Consider the following 20,025-nt stretch of genomic DNA (forward strand, 5'->3'; position numbering starts at 1 on the left):
TGTTACTGGACCCCGAAAGGGGCTTCATAATATTCTGTTCCACATTCTGAAATTGTTGGGATTTAGAGAATCATCATCATCATCATGGCTTATCCCTACTGAATGTGGCCTCTGCAACTGCCAACCGAAACAAGCTTCAGTCCTGCGCCATCCTTCCACATTCAGTCACTGTCTTATTCATCCATTTGCTGATGTCTTGGGACCATCTTCTTGGCCTCCCTCTCCCTCTTTTACCCTCCACAATAACCTCTAGAAATTTTTGTTCCAGGATGTCGTGTCTCTTGATATGTCCAAAAAAGGCAAACTTTAGTTTTGGTATCATCTTCATGAGATATGGCTCCTTAATGCCCAGGGATTCTTTCACATTTTTGGAAGTTTCCTCTGCTGTCCAGGGAATGCAGAGAATTTTTCAGTTGCATTTCACTTCAAACGCATTAATTTACAGAATACATATTGAAAATATTGATTCTTACTGTTAATAAAACAGTAGATCAAATTTTGTAAATTGACATTCAGTGGTCAGTATATCTCAATCTTTTTATGTATGCATTTTTTAGCTGTTTTTTTTTTTTAAAGTGGATTTACTGTTTTGCGCTATCACTGTGCTTTTGGTTTTGTTTTCATTGCATGCTTTTGGTTTATTCATTCACTATCCACCCTAACAGGAACTAACCTTTATTTTACCTAATTTTAAAGGGTTCTATGGTTGTCTCTCTGATGTTTCTATTTCTGATATGTAAGAATTTTATCCAATTTTCCCCTAATGTTAATTAAGACTTCCATGATATAGTTCAGTTAGAGCTCTTGCCTCACAAACAAATAGACTGATACAGGTTGTAATTGAGTTGATTTTTTTACTCGCTCCCCCTGTCCTGACGACAGTAATTGGATAGCTGGGTTTTATCTGGTTGAAAGTTCTTTGCGTTAGACTAGCATCCTAACCAAGTAGTAGCAAACATCTATTTCTGTCCGTTTAACTCTCGTGTTAAGATTCCACATTCTGTACATGACTGACATAATGATAGCACACCTGCCGAATCTTACAAATTTTTCGTAATTTTACGAATTTTAGACAAACTTCATGGCCAAATACAAATTTTCTTTTGGAAAATTACGAATTTTTAATACTTTAGTAATACTAATAATATAATAATAATAATAATAATAATAGAGAGAGAAGAAAAATAAAATAGAAGAAGAAGAAGAAGAAGAAAAACAACTACTACTACTACTACTGCTGCTACTACTACTACTACTCTAATAATAATAATAATAATAATAACAATAATAATATTGTGGTTGTTCGTATACAATTTCAGAAATTACGAATTTCCTTGTCAAATTACTAAAAATTGACATAAAAATGACTAAATTTGAAGTTTTCAATTTGGCAGGTCTGTAATAGTTATAATTTTGTATTTTGAAAATCGTTTATTACTATCTTATCTGATGTACTATGTGCAGCTGTATGATCTTGTGGTATGACACTCGCTTTCGGATCACAAGGTCCTGTGTTCGAGCCTTGCTCAGTGCATAGTTGAGTCCTTGGAAAAGGATCTTGGCTCACATTCTCTCACCATACTCAAGTGTAAAATGATTACGGGGTTGGAAAAAAATTGTAATATCGGCTAACAGGCATCATGTCTCGTTCTTCATGTTATATGAAACTGTTGGTCAGCGTCCCTTTGTAAGGTGCTTTGAGCATGTTAAGTAGATATTGCACTATATAAAAGCTCAAGTTTAATTTTGCTTTTTACAAAAAATAGGTCAACAATAAAGGCAAATGTTGGGCGAGAAAATAATATTGCAATGAATCTTGGTTATAGGTGGATTATGGTTATGATAATAAAAAATTGCATTTCATGTGAAATTCAAGACTCAATTTATGGTGATCCTTCAAATGTCCAAAGTTGAGAGCATTTTAGACATTCTGGTTCTGTGTCCATATATGTACTTGTTCTTCAGCAATCTGTAGCCATTTCATTTTCTTTGCTCTCAATCAACGTTCTCAATATGGTGTATACCAACATTGCTGGATTGAATGACAAGGTTAGAAATTCCTGGTTTGTCCTACCAACCCGTTAACTTGCTTAGGGCATTTAATTAATTAGGATTGCGACCATTTTTTTCCCCAGTAAAAGTTTGAATTTTAAATTTCAAGTCGGCAGGGCTTTTCTTTCATTTTTCCTTGTATTCAGCTTGCTGGTTTTATAGTATAACACTCACCTTTGGAAGTGTGGGCAGTGCAAAGTTGAGTCCTTGGAAATGGATCTTTTCTCATATTCTCTCACTGCACCAAGGTGTAAAATTATAAAATAAAACAAGTATAATCTTCATAAGCCATAAATATTTTTTTATTAAAAGGTTTCGGATTTCCACAATGAAAGCAAATGGTTTTCCCATTTTATTTTTTATTTGGTCCAGTATGGAATGGGAAAATTGAGAATAAGCACAGTTGTTCTTGTGTAAAAATTGGTTTGTGGTAAACATTTAAAAGTGGTAAAAATGTTTTCTTTTATTATAAGTTTTATAAATTTGGTATATGACACTCGCATTCGGATTGGAAGGTCCTGGGTTCTCTGAGCGGTGCATAGTTGATCTTTGGAAATGACTCTTTACTCACATTCTCTCACTGTATAAATAGTACCTGGTCGTTAATAGCGTTGCATCTATCGGAAAAAATTGTCACCTAATGGGCATCATGTTGTGTCCTACGTAATAAGTGTTGCTGTTGGCTATGGGCCCCTTGTAAAGCACTTTGAGCACATTTAGTGCATATTGCGTTATATAAAAGCTGAATTTTATTTTATTTTATTTTATTTATTTATTTTTAAAAAATAATAATTATACTAATTTAAAGCATTTTAAAAATCAAATGTTGAGGTCATTCTAATTTTGCTTTATGATTGAGATTGAAATCCATAGAGCATAAATAGCAATTAATGAGACATCAGATTGTGATGCGGCTTTGGTATGACTCTAAGGTCCCTTGTTCAAGTCCTTCTAATGGGTGGTGCAAAGTTGAGTCTTTAGAAAAGTCTCTACTCACATTTTCTCATCATATTCAGGTGTAAAATGAGCCCCTGTCTAGTAATAGCATTTGTCAGAACAAGAAATAAAAATTGTAACTTGTGTTGTACAAGCGTCATGTACCAGCTCACATTTTAATTGCTGCTCTTGGCTTCATACACTTTGTAAAGGACTTTGAGCACATTAAGTAGGAATTACATTATAAAAGCTCACGAATTATCACCTATTCAAAAATACAGATAAACAGTAATACTCTAAGCCACGTCAGGTTATGCAAAGAAGAAGACCGTCACTGTTTAAATTTTTAAATTTAATCCACTTGTTATTAATTATGTTTCAGACAGATTTGAGACGGAAATATGAGATGGAGAGGATGTCACTGAGTGGTATTGAAGGGGTTCTTGCATCCTTAGTGGGAATCCAGGAGCTGGCTGGAGATGGCACAACCCCCATGGACCCAGACTCTTTCCTAGCCTAATCTCTGAGATTGTTGCACATCTCATTACCAGGAACAAATAATCAACATGTTTTTTTAATGTTACTCTCAACTTGAGCATTTCTCTGATGAGCAATAAATATTACTGCCGCTGCATGACCTAACTTAGGAGTGCGCATTGGGAATGAGTTTGAAATTTCTAACGCAGGAAAAATGTATTCTATTTTTGAATTTAACAATTTGACATTAAGAATTATCGTTTGAATTCAGGATATCATTACCAGCCAAAATCTATTTTTAATTTTGATAAAGCCAGATGCATACTGGATAAAAACAAATTCTTGAACTGTTATGTTTTTTACTCAGGGTAATAGGGACAGCTCATGTTATGTTTGCTATTATGCCTTAGTAACATTGGGATTAATAATACATTTAACTTATAGGGCACAGACTTTGAACTCTTTTCTACTCTGAATCATGTTATAATTGATGTGTGATTGAATTACGTATTTATAAATTATTTTTTATCTTGATCAATTTTTGTTCATTTAATTTTTTAAATCAAAACATCGGAACTGCATAAATTGTTTCTATTTAGTTCTTTAAAAAAATAATGCCTTCCTTTTATGGTATTTAAAAAAATAAAAATCAATATGCTCACATGTTACCATTTTTGCTTGTGAAGTAATTTAGCTGTTTTATGATTTGACTTGATGAAAATCTCTTGTTCCGTTAATGCGCACATTGTGCTGTTTTTTTTTGTTTTTTTTTTGTTCTGGTTTAGAGACTCATGCTTGACCTATACTATATACTACATGCATCAATTGACTAACTATCCTGTATGCCACCATGATGTATATAAAATTGAAGCTTCTAGAATCTCTTCATTTTTTTTTTTTTTTAGTTTTGTTTCCCATGACAGTGATGGAATAATATTTTTCATGTTAATGTATTATGCTTCACTCCTTTCTGTTGTGGTTGTTGTTTACAACAAGACAACAAGAGAGGTGGGTGTTGAAGGTCAAAGGTGTTTGTTGAATCTGACATTCCATCCAAACATTGTTGCCATGTTAATCCATTTTTTTTTTTTTTTCAAAAAAAGCGAAGTCTGGTCTCAGTGTGAGATATTTTCCATAAGTAGACGGGGATATAGGATAGAATGAATAAACCTTGTGCTATCCCTTCAGAGGTGGGTTGATTCTGCCTCCTCCTGACACTATATCATATAGTTTTCACAAAGAGAGCAGGGACACTTTGAAACTGATTGAAATCCGAGTCGTAATGTTTCTAATGCTATTATATTTTATTGAAAACTGATACTCAGTGGAAGAAATTGTGACTTTAAAAAAGTCTAAAGTTGATAATAATAATAAAGTTTCTCACCAGTTACGGGCTAGACACTGTAATTTTATAAAAAGGATAGGTGAGATGTTGACTATATAATGTAGTGTAGATGATTAGAATAATAGAATAAGTATTATATGTATATATAATATATATTAAGTATATGCTGTATTTTATGTATGAATGGTTTTTTTTCGTGGTTTTCTGAAACCATTTTTTGTTATGACATTAAAATTGGGTAATATTTTGCTGTTGTGATAAAACAAACTGCTGAATGTTTAAATTTTATATTACCCCATGACTGTAGTCTCTTCTCCTTAAAATATTAAAACTTTTTTTAAAAGAAGGACTAGGGGATGATTTCCGGCAATAAAAATCCTCACCACTCCCCTCCCTGTGAATAAATATTTGATTAAGGTTTTGGTTGAGCATGTCCTGGATAAAGTTGTCAAATTTTGTGCTGTAATATTTCAACGTCCGACTATGATCAAAGCTCTTATATCATTTTTTTTTCTAAAGTTGTAAGATCAAATTTACTATAATGGGCAGGGAGGTACATGCTGTGTCTTCTATCCCCCCATACCCGTTTCCAATTGTTTCCTGTCATTGTCTTGGAATGAGATTACTTAGTTTTGTCCTGAACCTTGCCGGAGTTCCTTGGCTGGGAGGGAAACAGTCGAATATATAGTTATAGTTTTGGGAGATGATATTTTTTTCCTTGTAAATCATCTCTCTGTTATGCATTGTATTATTATGCATTGTATTATGTTTAGTTTACATATTATATGATTTGTAAACATTTGAGTGTATTCCTCTTAGTTGGGACCTGTGCTTGTGTTTGGATGAGACTTTTAGGTGATCTCAAACTAAGTACTTTGGCGGTGTCCTCTTGGAATTTACATCTGTTCCTTATTTGAACCAATTCCCCTTTGTCTCACCTTTTCTTTTGTGCTTTAATTGTAATTCTAGAACTTTTTACTATCCCATTTTCTTCCTTTTTACTGGTGCTGATATGACCTTAATGTGTTGCAAGCGCCGTAAAACCCTTAAAAACATAACAAATTTACTATTGGCATAGGGATCTGTCAAATGGCTAGCTTTTTAGCTTGTAATAATGAAATTATAACATTAGTTGTTCATCTTCATAATTTGATGTATTTATTTGGAATTTACACAAATTCTGACGGTACACCTTTTCACTTAGTGCGATGTTTGTTCATTTTATTTTTAAATATGAAAAGTATTAGAGTGTATCTATATTGACAGGTTGGGACCTTTGAGGAGTCTCATACTTAATATATGGATAGATTGCTGTTGAAATTTACTTGAGTCTTAACATTGAACTAAGCCTATTTGTCTTATTAGGATGTCTCCATGAATCTGTTATAGAGCATTCAGACAAACACAGGTGCAGACAAGATTTATTTATGAACTCCCTATCCAGCAGTGATTGGGTAGCTGGGTCTGAGGGATATGGTTGAAAGTACTTTGTGGTGGGCTGTTTTCCATCCAATCCATAAGGTAGCAATTGTTACTGTCATTTTCATGCTTCAGAAACCAGGATAATCTGCCAGCTTCGTGGTGTGAATGACTACTAATTTTTCCTCTTTTGTTTTCGGTAAGCAAGAACATATTAGATCAACAATCATTTGATTGTCCCCCATCTTTTTCCCTTTTCCTGGCTGATGTGATATGATATATTCTAAAAGTATGGCAAGCTGTAGGTAACTTATAATTTACTTTAACCTGATTAGAAAATTGTCGGATACTTTGGTATGTTTGAAACTACTATCATCATTTCATTTCAAATTCATTCTAGGATTTGTTCAAATCCACATTACCCCATTGCTTTGTTCATGATTATTTGTTTTCATTTGTAATACATGATTATGGACCATTGGTTCTCTCTCTCACCTCACCATATTATATCATTCATTGGTCAGAGAATACTATAATATTAGAACTGGTTGCAGTTATCGCGTTTTGTAAACTTCTGTGTTAGCAAACTGTTTGAATTGAATAAAAAATTTTGACAAAATGAAAAATTATTTAATTTTACTAAAGTTTATAATTTTCAAGAGTCATGGTGGGCGGAGAAGTTACTTGTTGCTGGGTGGGGTTCCTACCTCCCATAGTGGCGAGGGAGGTACTTATTGTGTCCTCTATCCCCCTATATCTGTTTTCCAACTTGCATTCTGTCTTTGTCTTGGAATGAGATTGCTTGGTTTTGTCCTGGCCCTGGCCGGGGTCCTGGGTGAATTCAATTGAATTCATTACAACTTATCTCTAATTACCAATTTCATAAAACAAAAATCGGAGTGGTCTCTCTCTCTCTCTGTCTAATTGGCTATTCTGTGATAGTAACAACAAGATCTCTATTACACGATGGCAGGTAAGATAAGTCTTCATGAATTGTGCCTCCTGGCGGAGCATAGGGCATCAACAGCACTCTTCCATCTTCTTCTGTTCAGGGCACAGCACAGACCTTTGCCTCACTCCAGGTAAGATTGGAGACGCACAAATCTTGGTGAAGGAGTCTTCATACTTTCAACGCAAAAGATTTCCAAATAGGAAACTAGCAACACATCTGGTATAGATAATATTTCGTTCCGTTTCATATTTGAACTAAAGTTTGCCATAATGAAGCAGATAACGTGATATTGACTGTAGATTGATCAGACTACAATGATGTCCGTGGTCGACTGTCAATTCTTAGAGGTAGTGATGATGGTTGTAGTAGTAGTGGCAGTGATGATGATGTAGTGGTTGAAGGATTGGGTAACCCTTGGAACAATTTAACTTCACCGGAATTTGCCCGTAACCTTGATTTATTTTCTCCAGACCGGTGAAACCGGAGTTTTGGCATCACTGCTGCTATAATACTAATCCATCTACAACTCGTGGGTGTGTCATCAATCACCCCCCCCCCCTCCCCCCCTCTTGGTAACAAATACTGACCTTTGGACAAGAACAAACCAACAGCAAATGGATGTCCAGGTCAGGCACAGAAAGTGGCGACGTCTTGGCTATACCATTTGGAAGGAGCCCTATAATATTGCCAAGCAGACTCTTGTTTGGAATCTGCGGGACAGGAAGAAACGGGTTTATCCAAAACAGACCTTGAGGAGGAGCCTTCACCAAGATTTGTGAGTGTCCAGTCTTACCTGGACTGAGGCAAAGGACAGAAGGTGTTGAGTTCCTATACTTCGCCAAGAGCCATATGTTTGTTTTTATAGTTTTACGGTGCTTGCGACACATTTAGGTCATATCGGCGCCAGAAAAGAGAAGAAAATGGTATTTCGAAATATTTTAGATTTACAATCAAACACCCAAGAAAAAGTAAGACCGGGGAATTGGTTCAAATTGGGAACAGATGTAAATTCCAAGAGCACACTATCAATGTACAGTGCAACCTCGACATAACGACATTGTCGGGACCGGGAAAACGTGTCGTTATAGAGGGATGTCGTTACAGAGAGGTTTCCTATGTGTGCATATCAGGAGGTGTTTTGGGTCTTGTGTAGTGAATGTATACTTTTTCATTCTCCCTCTGTAGTTTATCCGGGCTTGGAACCGGCATGTATTCATCATACGCATTGGTGAAAGGCGAGCCTTCTGATTGGCTGCGGTGTTGTACAAATGTGACTATTGATTGGCTGAAAAAGAAGCGTTTTCATTGGCTACAATAAGAACTAGCTCTGGGCTTATTATGAGTAGACAACATACATAGAATGGAAGATACCACTTGTAATAGTTACGAACAATTTCATGGTAGACAAACACCTTTAAGGTTTGTCGGACCAGAAAGGTCGTTATACAGGGGTTTTGCTGAAATGTACGTCGCTATAGAGGGTTTTTTATTACTAATGATATATAGTAAAATAAAATGGGACCTGAGTACCATGTCGTTATACAGGGAATGTCGCTATAACGGATGTCGTTACATCGGGGTTGCACTGTACTTAGTTTGAGAACACCTTAAAGTCTCTTCCAGACACCAACACAGGATCCCACTAAGAGGAACACACTCAAATGTTTACAAAATACATAACACATAGAGAGATGATTTACAAGGAAAAAAATATCTCCTAAAACTATAATTATACATTTAACTGTTTCCCTCCCAGCCAAGGACTCAAGCCAGGGCTGAAACAAAACTGAGTAATTACATCCCAAGGCAAAGACAGAAAGCAACTCGGAACAGATATAAGGGGATAGAAGACACAGCGTGACCTCCTGCCCATCATGAGATGTTTTGTTTTTAAGGGTTTTACGGTGCTTGCAACACATTTAGGTTATATCAGCGCCAGTAAAAAGGTAGAAAATGGGACAGTAAACAAGTTCTAGAATTACAATTAAAGCATTCAAGAAAAAGTAAGACAAAGGGGAACTGGGAACAAATAGGGATCAGATGTAGATTCCAAGAGCATACCATCAATGTACTTAGTTTGAGATCACCAATAAGTCTCATCTGGACACAAGCACGGTCCCTACTAAGAGGAATACACTCAAATGCTTACATTACAAATTCAAAATAACAAATATAATAATACATAACAGAGAGATGATTTACAAGGAAAAAATATCATCTCCCAAAACAATAACTGCATTTGACTGTTTCCCCCTCAGCCAGGGCCAGGACAAAACCAAGTAATCTCATTCCAGGACAAAGGCAGAATGCAAGTTGGAAAACAGATATACAGGGATAGAAGACACTATGGAAGGTCAGGAACCCCACCCAGCCGATCATGAGAGGTCAAAGGACCCTGCTCATAAGAGGAATATCACAAGTCTTGGCTGGCTTAAAAACAATCAGCTTCTCCGGTTGCAAGACCGATAACTGAAGGTTCAAGATTAAATTCCCCATCAAGAATGGCTAGAATTTTTTACATCTTTTAATTAATATTTTTCCTATCTTCTGTGTCTGGCAGATTTATCAATTTAAAAAAAATGTCATCAAAGCCAAGTCTACCTGATTTATTTGATCATTTCATGATATAAACAGACAGTTTTGCTGACAAGCAAAACAATAAAAGCGAGTTTTACACAATGTTAGTCTTATAGCATTGACATTTTATTTGTGGAATGGGGGGATTCAATCTTTTTACAAAAAGAAAATTTGACTCAGATCATGTAATATTGTATATTATGCATTCTCAAAATCATTCAAAACTTGGAATGTAACCAGAATCATTTAAACCATTTATACCAAAACCATGTCGCAAATAATGACAGAAATCAATTGTGCCCTAACTATGATACAGATAAAAGATACTATCAGTCATATCTCAAAACATGGAACATCAACAAGAATTAGGCCCCTATACATTATTTATAGTTAACACTACCGCAAACATTAATAAGTATTGGCCATACCTCAATCATGACCTAAACATTAACAGTTATTAGCTGTGTATCAAGCATGTCATAAACGATAAGTATAGCGTATCTCAACCATGTCACAAACATTAACAAGTTTTAGTCATTCCTCAATCATGTCACAAACAGTAACACGTATTTGTCATATCTCGACCATGACACAAACAAAGAATTCTTAGTCATTCCTCAACCACCTTGCAAATATTTACAGTTAGATTTATTCCTCAATACCGTTGTTAACATTGACAAGGATATTATTTATACTTCAATCATGTCGCAAACATTAACAATTATACTTCAAATATAAACAAAAATCTGTCATACCTATTCAGTATTGCACTTGAGCGAAGGGAAAACTTCTCCAGCACGATAAGATGGGTTTAAAAACTACATGGTTTATGCGCCTTTGTCTTCTCAAAAGGTTTCATATATAATGGCATGACAATATATTATTAAGACAACAAACATAATAAAACGGGACCATGAGACAAATGAAAGGAGAGAGTTAATCTAAAAAAATGGCTTAAAATCATATTTAAAAAAAATAATTTTAAAGGAAATTGTCTGGTACCAGGGTCAAAACCCCAGCTACAAATCCTGAATAAAAACGAATACAGAGCTGTAAATTATAGGAAGTAATGAACAAAAATGAATATAACAGCTTCAAAAAAAAAAAAAAAAAAAGCAAGCACAAAGCGTTTCCGGCTTATGTTTTTTTGTTTTGTTTTTAAGGGTTTTACGGAGCTTGCGAGGCATTTAAGTCATAACTGTGCCAGTAAAGAGAAAACGATAGTCAAAATATTCTAGTTTTACTATCAAAGCACCCAAGAAAAAGTAAGACAAAGGGGAAATGGTTTAAATAAGAAACAGGTGTAGATTCCAAGAGTACACTTCACTATCATGTTAGTTTGAGATCACTAAAAGTCTCATCCAGACACAAGCACAGGTCCCTACTAAGAGGAATACACTCAAATGTTTTACAAATCATATATAATATAAAGAAAACATAATACAGTGCATAACAGAGAAATCATTTACAAGAAAAAAAATATCAATCTCCCAAAACTAACTATACATTTGACTGTTTCCCTCTCAGCAGGACCAGGACAAAACCAAGTAATCCCATTCCACGACAAAGAAAGAAAGCAAGTTGGAAAACAGATACAGGGGGATAGAAGACGCAGTAAGTACCTCCCTAACCACTATGGGAGGTCAGGAACCCCACCCAACAATCGACTGTTTCCCTCCCAGCCAAGGTCAGCAAAACTTAGTAATCTCATTCTAAGACAAAGACTGAAAGTAATTGGAAAACTGATATAGGGGTATAGAAGACGCAGCAAGGTCGGGAATCCTACCCAGTTTTCAGGCTTAAAGTTCTCCAATCAACAACAAAACGGGTAAAAAACATCAATGAATCGCTTAAAATCCAGACAGACGATAGAAAAGTATTTGGCACACTTAGGTGGCAACTGTGCAATCTCGTCTAATATTTTTTTGCCGTCCGCCTTGATTTGAAGTGAAATATTAACGATTTTACTGTTTTTGTTAAAGGCTGAAGGATGGTTTTGAGTAGGAAACGTTTGGTATTTTATTCCTTTTTGAAGCTGTTATATCAATTTATTTTGTTCATTACTGGTTAAAAATGTACTAGTTACATAGTATACATACTAGTTCGATAGTGTTTTATAGTAAATGCAACAATTATACCCTCTTGATTTGAAATTAAAATCAGTTTCAGTATCAGCCTTTAATAAAAGTTAGATCAAAACTAAAGATAAGGAGAAAGAAGATATTAAGATATTTTTTTAAAAGCCACTTCATCTGTGCCAAAATAAGAGTTGAAAGATTGAAAAATTGACGCCTTTCTAAATTTGTTTACAAAACATCTTACCATACCACCTGTGTGGTATGAGTCAGAAAGTAGTAAAAATTGGCATGGCTATTTCAATCATCATAATGAGTTATCCTGTCTTCATGGCTAAATAAAGGACATCATCTTTCTGACTGATGTATCTCATTAGAAGAAAAGGAGGGGTGTGAAAGTTAACAGGGATCAGTTTGCCTAAAAGACCCACCATTGAAGCCAATAGGCCTGAAAAAGATGCTAATTAAATTTTTTCTGATCTGTGACTCACTGTGTGAGTGCCAACCTTCCCAGAGTGAAAAGTGCATTTAATTCTATGATCCTAAAAGTGTTTTTATTTCTTTAGCAAAAAAAAAAAACAAAACAAAACAAAACAGTATTTTGTCTGCACGATTGAAAACAAAAGTGCAAAATTTGAGTGGATGAAAAATTGAGATAAAAGCTAACACTAAAGCCAAACCAAAATAAATGATGGTCAATTAAACACTATTCCGCAGCAATCTCTTGTGATTACAGAATTATTTGGTTTATCGAGACACCAAGATAAGACGTTTCTTTAAATTAGTATAAAGTTCAGTGATTGCAATACCTAGGGCTATTGCAATTCAAACCACCTCAAAGAAGTGATCAAAAGACCCCAACTATGGTACTTGTTTTGATACTAGTGTTGGTATAGGTTGTAGTGGTAATGATGCTCTAGTGCTGGTGGTGGTAGTGGATGTGGCAGTGCCAAGTAGCAGTGGTGACTACTAATACTACTAATAAAACTTCTTCTACTAGTATTACTACTACTATTACTTTTGTTTTAAATATTGAAAATACCCACCTATGTAATTGACAAGTTGATTTGAACCTACAACGTTCTCACAGGTCCCCCATTCAATAATAATAATAAAAAATTCAGACTCATACATAATATTAACTCCTTAAGATTCAACCCTACAAAAACAGACAACGGCCAAATATTCATGGGAGGGGTAGTCAAGACTGGCCTCAGTAAGTAAAATCCAATCGTTGTGAAGTAAATGACAGGCCTGTCACTGTTGCAGGATGTTTTCAGCTTTGATTTTTATAAATTTGCCAAAAGAAAATAAAATATGTTGGTGTAGAAATTGCGATTTGGACCCTATTTTATTTGTGGGTGAAAATCATTGACAGTGCACTTCGTTTGGTAAAGATCAGAAAAAAATTACGACTTTGGTGATGAAAAATGACTTTAATGACAATTATTGTAAACTTCAAAAAATATTATGAATAATTTATAAATCCCTTGCCTTATTTGTGGGGCGATTTTGTCATTTGTGGTATCAATTGTATTGTAATAAAGAGATAGGAACTTCAGAGTTTGTTTTTTTTTATGCGAAATTATTACTTTGTAATTTTAGCACTAAGAAAAATAGTTGATAAATAAATATGTAACACCCCTTTGGTCTACCGCCACCGTCATTTGTGTAGAATTGTGAATCAAGCGTCTCAAAATCTTCTAACCGGCTGGCCGAAATAAAGACGATTCTCGCCGTCGATATATTACGCTATTGTTATGCAAGGAATATAACACCTTTTTGAGTAGGCCTAAAAGCTAAAAGTAAAAAATATAATTCTGAGGAATTTGTCACATTGCTGAAATCTGCTTGAAAAAAGAACATTGGTCCTTATTTCAGAAAAATCGGTTGAAAACCAACTGTTTTACGAATAAATTTGATTTTAAAAATTGCTTTTGTTTATTTTAGCTTTTTTTAGCAACTCTTTTATTTATCGGCCAATTTTCTTGATTTTTATATCATTCTTTATATTTCAATGAGACAAGATCAGTGATATACTTTGTTTGTTTCAAATGTAACTAGAACATAATTTGGCTTTTTTACCTATCACACGTGCCTGGATAATATATTCAACAATGTGGTGATTGTGATGCAACTATCCGATGACCGTCTTCCAGTGTTTCAGCGATGACCCTTGCGGGTCACTGTGCAATGACATGACCATTCAGAAACCTCACCCCCTTGTACGGTAAAATACGAATATTCTGCCCACCAAAACTATCGTCCTCAACACACACAACCTCAGGAGCTATATGTGAAAGAGACTTTGATGGTCTAAAAATGACATGAAATAGTTGGGTGACGTCGATTCTATATCCTCTAATATTTAAATCTAAGAGTTCCACCAGTCAGCTTCTTATAGACAATGATAAAAATACAGTCTTATAGCACCTATGTATCCATTTTAAAGTGCTTTGCAGCGCTAACAACCCCCCCCCCCCCCCAACCACCTGGTCCATACACACACACACACGCATACATACACTTGTCCCATATGAAAAGGTTAGAGATTATATAAATCATAAAATGCTCTGTAAAACATTTCCCCTACCACAGTGTACTCTCATAATATGGACACAGCAATGAACAGAATTATTGAGACAATCATTTATTTCCCTGTTATATTGGGTGCGAAAAAAAAAAAAAAACAAACTGGAAAAGTTTAGAAACCAAGGTGAAATTTTACCACAATCAAACATATAATTTGTTGAAATGTATGCACCATTTTTCAAGAAAATATATTGAAAAATGTCACCTTTACGATAGTTTTAGTTAATGCACCGCATATTTGCCACATGGAATATTTGGGGTGTAATCTTTAAATTTTGATGTCATGACTATGCATAGCCTTTTCCTCCACGATCCAATTGATTTTCTAATGTCTAGAATAGTGACTCAATACCATGCATTTTAATCTGACTTTTTAAACTCTCTCATGGATTATGTTTGCCTTCAATGACCAAATACTGTAGTCCATTGGATTCCCTGACTCACTGGAGACCACTATCTTTAGAAATAAACCAAATATGATTTCTGTTTTGTATTTTTTAAAATGTTACATTGTTAGAAGCAAAAAATATTCTACTCTATCCCAATTGGCCATTTGCATCTAAAATAAGACAGGGCAACTTCTTACATTAGTCACACCACATTGGTAAAAACAAGACACAAGTTTAGAAACTTTTGATGTCGCGATTTTTATACGACTTTGGCATGCCCGGCATAATTTCTTAACCAAAAGAGTATTTTCCATTAAACTTGGCAAGCAATAACTTAACCTCTTGTGAATTTTTTGAATGTTTCTGATTTCTGCTTTGCAATAAAATATTGTCATAGTTTTTTTCAGTTTTTTTTTTCTCGCACCCTATCTAGTTAAAAGCCTTCAGTATTCGTACATATAACTTGAGTATTTTATTTAGGCAATGGTTTGAGCAGAACAGCCATACTCTTGGCCTGTGTGGTATCTGGTACTTTGACACTCATGGTGAGGTGATTCCCACGAGTACACGAGTTGGGCTCAGACTCCTCTACTTGGATGACTCGGTCGTCTTGGTTGGTAATAATGAGTGTGGCCTGGACGTGGGCCTCGCCTCCGACCAGGGCTGATTCATGGCAATAAATCTGTTGTTCAATGGGAGAAATGAAACATGTTTATCTATAGGCTTTAGCCAGTTCGATCGCACTGAAATACATTATTTTTTTAGATAATCAAAGCAAAGGTAAAAAAAAAAGTTCTTTCATAACTGCAAAAGATTTTTATTTCTTTAACTTTGTTCATTTTGAGTTTAGACTCAATTATCTTCATCTGATTCGGCCTGACGTAATACAAGATTAAAAAAAAAAGTGTATGACATTTTAGTAAAAGCTAATTAAAACGGAATCCACAAGACTGCTTATCCCCATATTTACTCGTGGTTTCAATTTAAATCAAGGGATACCAGTCCATCAAGATGTTTACAGGCCAGTAAATGACTGGTGAAAAAACTGTCTGAACTTTTTGAAATAAACTAACCGGACAAAACTATGGATTAACAAACAAAATACAGATATGACACATGGATTGAGTGGTCAAATCATGTCATTACCCCCCCCCCCCCCCCCCCCCCCCCCGACACACATGCAAACAAAACAAAAAAATAAATGAAAAAAAAAAGAAGAAAGAAATGCAAGAATTACCTGCAGAGTCCAGGTGTCGATAGTTTTTCTGTACGTAATTTTCCATTCCCCGTCCCTGGTCAAGGAGGGAACAGGACCAGCATATGTCCTCACGTCCACTTGGATGCCAAACCGTAAAGTGTTCTGCATGCGGACCTGGAAATTTTTAAAGATTAAAAAAAAAATATATTGATTGCGATTGACGTAACAGTAGTTAATTTTTTCAATAGACCGAATGAAATTAACAATACTCAGGCTCTTTGTTATTGTTTCTAGGCCACCAGTTGAGTGATTAGTTCTCACCAAAGTTCCTCTTACCGTTGCATTTATTAACTAATGGACTGACACAAGGACTGGTGATATGAAATCATTTTTACCTAAGTGCAATGCCTGGTTAGTAGTAGTAGTGCTCAGGGAAACAACTGAACCCATTGGTTAAACTATTGAATATAACTCATGATTTGCTTTCCTTCAGTTGTCTGACCTTGTATTTTGACGCATTTTGTTGTCAGTGCCAGACTATTAATTTAAGGAGACCACCCTCTAACGGACTTTAAACGTTAAAGGTCGCACGCAGTTCAGTGTGTTGAATGTTTCATCTGGTGGGGCAGAACATGCGAATATTTTACATATTAGCGCATGGCATTGAGATGAGAACTCTAGAGAACTCTACCAGAAAGCTAATTCTGAAGTCAGAGAAGGCATGCAAAGAGCAAACAAAAAGTGAGTGTCTAGAAATGCCAACATATTGATCATGGAATGAAAAATGGGAACATGAAAGCTAAAAAGTGCAAAAAAAAAAAAAAAGAAAGTAAAATCAACATTAACTGAAGACGGTATACTCATTACTAAGAAAGAAGACATCACAGGAATAGAAGGACAGAATATTGTAAAGGATTGTATGACATAGATATTCGTGAAAGATATCAGAGAGAAAGACACATGCCAGTCATGGTCCATGAATTTGAGGCAGCTGTAAAAAGCCGGAAAAGGAGCAGATGATGATGTGGTGGTGGCTGTTTGTAGCATAGTAATGGTAGTGATGATGTGCCAGTGGTGGTTGGTAGTAGTAGTGGTAGTGATGATGAGGTGATGGTGGTAGTAGGAGTAGTGGTAGTGATGACATGGTGGTTGTAGTAGTCCGGGTTCCTGCAGCAATTCCATTTTGAAATTCAAGGTGATTTTTTCATAAATTAAGGGATTAAAAAAACAAAGAAATCTCTTCGATGCTTAAATTTCTCAGTGAGCTTTGCATCACTAGGAATAGTAACATAGTAGTTGTTATAGTAGTGGGAGCTAGGGATGGTAATGTAGTGGTTGTAGTAGTGGTGGTAGAGATGGTGACGTGGTGGTGACTGTAGTAGTGGTTGTAGAAATGGTGATATGGTGGCGGTAAAGATGGTGATGTAGTGGTGGTTGTTGTAGTAGTGATAGTGATGTTAGGATGGTGATGTGGTGATGGTTGTGTTGTAGTTGTTGTGATAGTGATAATGATGATGATGTGGTGGTAGCGATGATGATGATGTAGTAGCTGTTGTAGTACTGGTGTTGGGATAGGGATGATGATGTGGTGTGGTTGTTGTAGTGGTGGTGGTAGGGATGGTGACGTGGTGGTTGTAGAGATGGTGATGCGGTGGTGGTTGTTATAGTAGTAGTGTTGATAGGGATGGTGATGTGGTGGTGGTTGTAGTAGTGGTGGTTGTAGGGATGGTGATGCGGTGGTGGTTGTTATAGTAGTAGTGTTGATAGGGATGGTGATGTGGTGGTGGTTGTAGTAGTTGTGGTAAGGATGGTGATGTGTGGTTGTTGTAGTTGTGGTGGTAGGGTTGGTGATTTGGTGAATTGTATATGTGATGTAGGGATCTTGGTTATAGTAGTGGCGGTGGTGGTTGCTGTAGTAGTGGTGGTAGGGTTGGTGAGGTAGTGGTTGTAATGATGGTGGTAGAGACGATGATGATGATGTGGCGGTTGTAGGGATGGTGATAGGAATGGTGATGTGGTTGTAGTTGTAGCAGTAGTGGTTGTAGAGATGGTGATGTGGTGGTGGTGGTTGTAGTTATGGTGATAGTGATCATTATGACATGCTGGTGATGATTATTATCATTGTAATGAAGGTAATGAAAATGATGTGGTAGTAGTTGTCGTAGTGGTGCTTGTAATGATGATGATATATTGGTTGTGGTGGCTGTAGTGGCGGTATTGATAATGATATGATGGGGTGGTGTCATGGTTTTCAGTGGTGATGATGGTCTTGTGGTTGTAAAATTGGTGGTAGTGATGATGATGTGGTGGTTGAACCAGTTGTGGTACTGATGATGATGGTGAAGTCGTATATGGAGTAGTGGTGATCTCACTAAATTCAAGGAGTTTTCCCCTAAAATGAAATCCAAGGAGTTTTCAAGAAAATTATCTCAGTAAACTCAAAATCAAGGAACTTTCAAGGAGTCCTTGAATTTAAGGAGACTGCAGGAACCCTGTGTATTAGCGGTAGAGATGACAATGTGGTAGTAGAGGTTTGTTGTTTTTTTTTGGGTTTTTTGGGGGGGCGGGGGGGGGGGGGGGGGGGGGGGATCCTGGAACAATATGACTTTACCGGAATTTGACAGAAGTTGCCCTTAACCCAGAATCTTTTGCTCCAGACCCGATTTTTTTTTCAGTGAAACTGGAGCTTTGGCATCACTGGGTTGTGATAATAATATTAAATGAAATCCGAAATTTTAAAAATTGATATTTTTCAATGTGAATTATGCATATATATCCAGATTAAATTGACATTCTTGCATATTGCAGAAAAGTAATATTCACCCAATATATCAGAGCTTATTCAATGTCTTAATCGTCTCTGTGTTATATATATTTGTGCTGAGAACAGAGTTCATAGCTTAACAACTAACTGGCCAATAAACTTTTGTGGTGATTGTATACTGACCTCAAGACCCCAAGAAGTCACAAGAGGGGCTCAAGATAGTTAATACGCTTGAAACCACTTTTATGGAGTAATGACAGGCATTGATTGTAGAATGACCATCTCTTAACCAAGTGGATGTGTCGTAACAGTTGGATCATGGGTTAGACTCCCCATCACTGCAAAGTTTTTATTATTCATGTCCTCTACTTCTCTACTCATGTCATTTTATGTTATTATCAATCTGCATAATACAACACTCAGTCTTCTAAAATATTAGTACCTATAGACTTACCGTGTCAACGGAAAGATCTAGATAATTTCTTGGTTTGTAAAACTTCTCTTTGAACGACACGTCTATCTCTGGATCAGACTGTTGAGGACAGAGCGACCTGAATCTGTAGGCTTTGTTGATGAGTTGGAGAAGGAGGGCCATCAGTGGTTCATCCTGGAATAACTCACAGTGCTCTATCTTGTACAACTGAGTAACCTGAAATAGTTGAGACAAAAAGCACAGAAAATTATTTGTTTTAAACCTTCAAGACTAACTACAGCAATAAAACTATATTCCTCTCTCTCACACCCCACCCCCTCTCCACACACACACACACACAGACACAAAGTGACTGTTTATGTAGGATAATATCAACTTAACATGTTAAAAGTGCTTTACGAAGACAGGTTCCAAGTATAGCACACTAGGGAGCTATGGTTTCAAGCCAACAGCAACATTGACATGTAGGTAGAGCTGAGACATGCCACCCATTAAGTGCGGTTGTAATTTCTTATTGACAGAGTTAATGATGTTAATGACCAGGTATTATCTTGGCGCTGGCTTCCGGCGACAATAGACGTGTTGTGAATGTTTACCTATTTTTTACACATATCTTTATTAATTTATCATTCAATTGCCGGAATATACGCCTAAATTTTATTCAAAATGGATGTGAAATATATATTGTTCCTGTTGTTGTATTTATTAGTATATAACCCACAGCCGTTTATTACACTAGATATCTTTCACTTTAGTTTTCTACCACCTCACCCCCAATGGGAACGACCCACCGTCGATGACGGGGAGACCACCGTG

The 20,025-nt window shown here is 36.0% G+C and overlaps 2 protein-coding genes across 11 annotated transcripts in view; one reads left to right on the forward strand and one right to left on the reverse strand.

Annotated features, from left to right (window-relative positions):
* LOC144970412 (uncharacterized) overlaps positions 1–6,855 on the forward strand; it is a 56,010-nt gene extending 49,155 nt beyond the window's left edge. For 2 of the 3 annotated variants that reach the window (XM_078910011.1, XM_078910012.1), the window contains exon 42: positions 3,371–6,855. In XM_078910011.1, coding sequence (XP_078766137.1) covers positions 3,371–3,508 — 138 coding nt within the window. In that variant the 3' untranslated portion in view covers positions 3,509–6,855. The remainder of the gene's footprint in view (positions 1–3,370) is intronic. The other variant, XM_078910013.1, reaches the window with a different exon arrangement.
* Positions 6,856–9,862: 3,007 nt separating this feature from the next.
* Positions 9,863–20,025, reverse strand: part of LOC144970413 (BTB/POZ domain-containing protein 17-like) — a 90,415-nt gene continuing 80,252 nt past the window's right edge. For all 8 annotated transcript variants that reach the window (XM_078910016.1, XM_078910015.1, XM_078910019.1 and 5 more), the window contains 3 exons: positions 19,231–19,425; positions 16,052–16,186; positions 9,863–15,496 (listed from right to left, as the gene is read on the reverse strand). In XM_078910016.1, the coding sequence (XP_078766142.1) occupies positions 15,287–15,496; positions 16,052–16,186; positions 19,231–19,425 (540 nt within the window). In that variant the 3' untranslated portion in view covers positions 9,863–15,286. The remainder of the gene's footprint in view (positions 15,497–16,051; positions 16,187–19,230; positions 19,426–20,025) is intronic.

Source organism: Berghia stephanieae, chromosome 4 (assembly GCF_034508935.2).
Source record: "Berghia stephanieae isolate SIO BIC M18660-M18661 chromosome 4, UCSD_Bste_1.3, whole genome shotgun sequence".
NCBI classification, from domain to species: domain Eukaryota; kingdom Metazoa; phylum Mollusca; class Gastropoda; order Nudibranchia; family Aeolidiidae; genus Berghia; species Berghia stephanieae.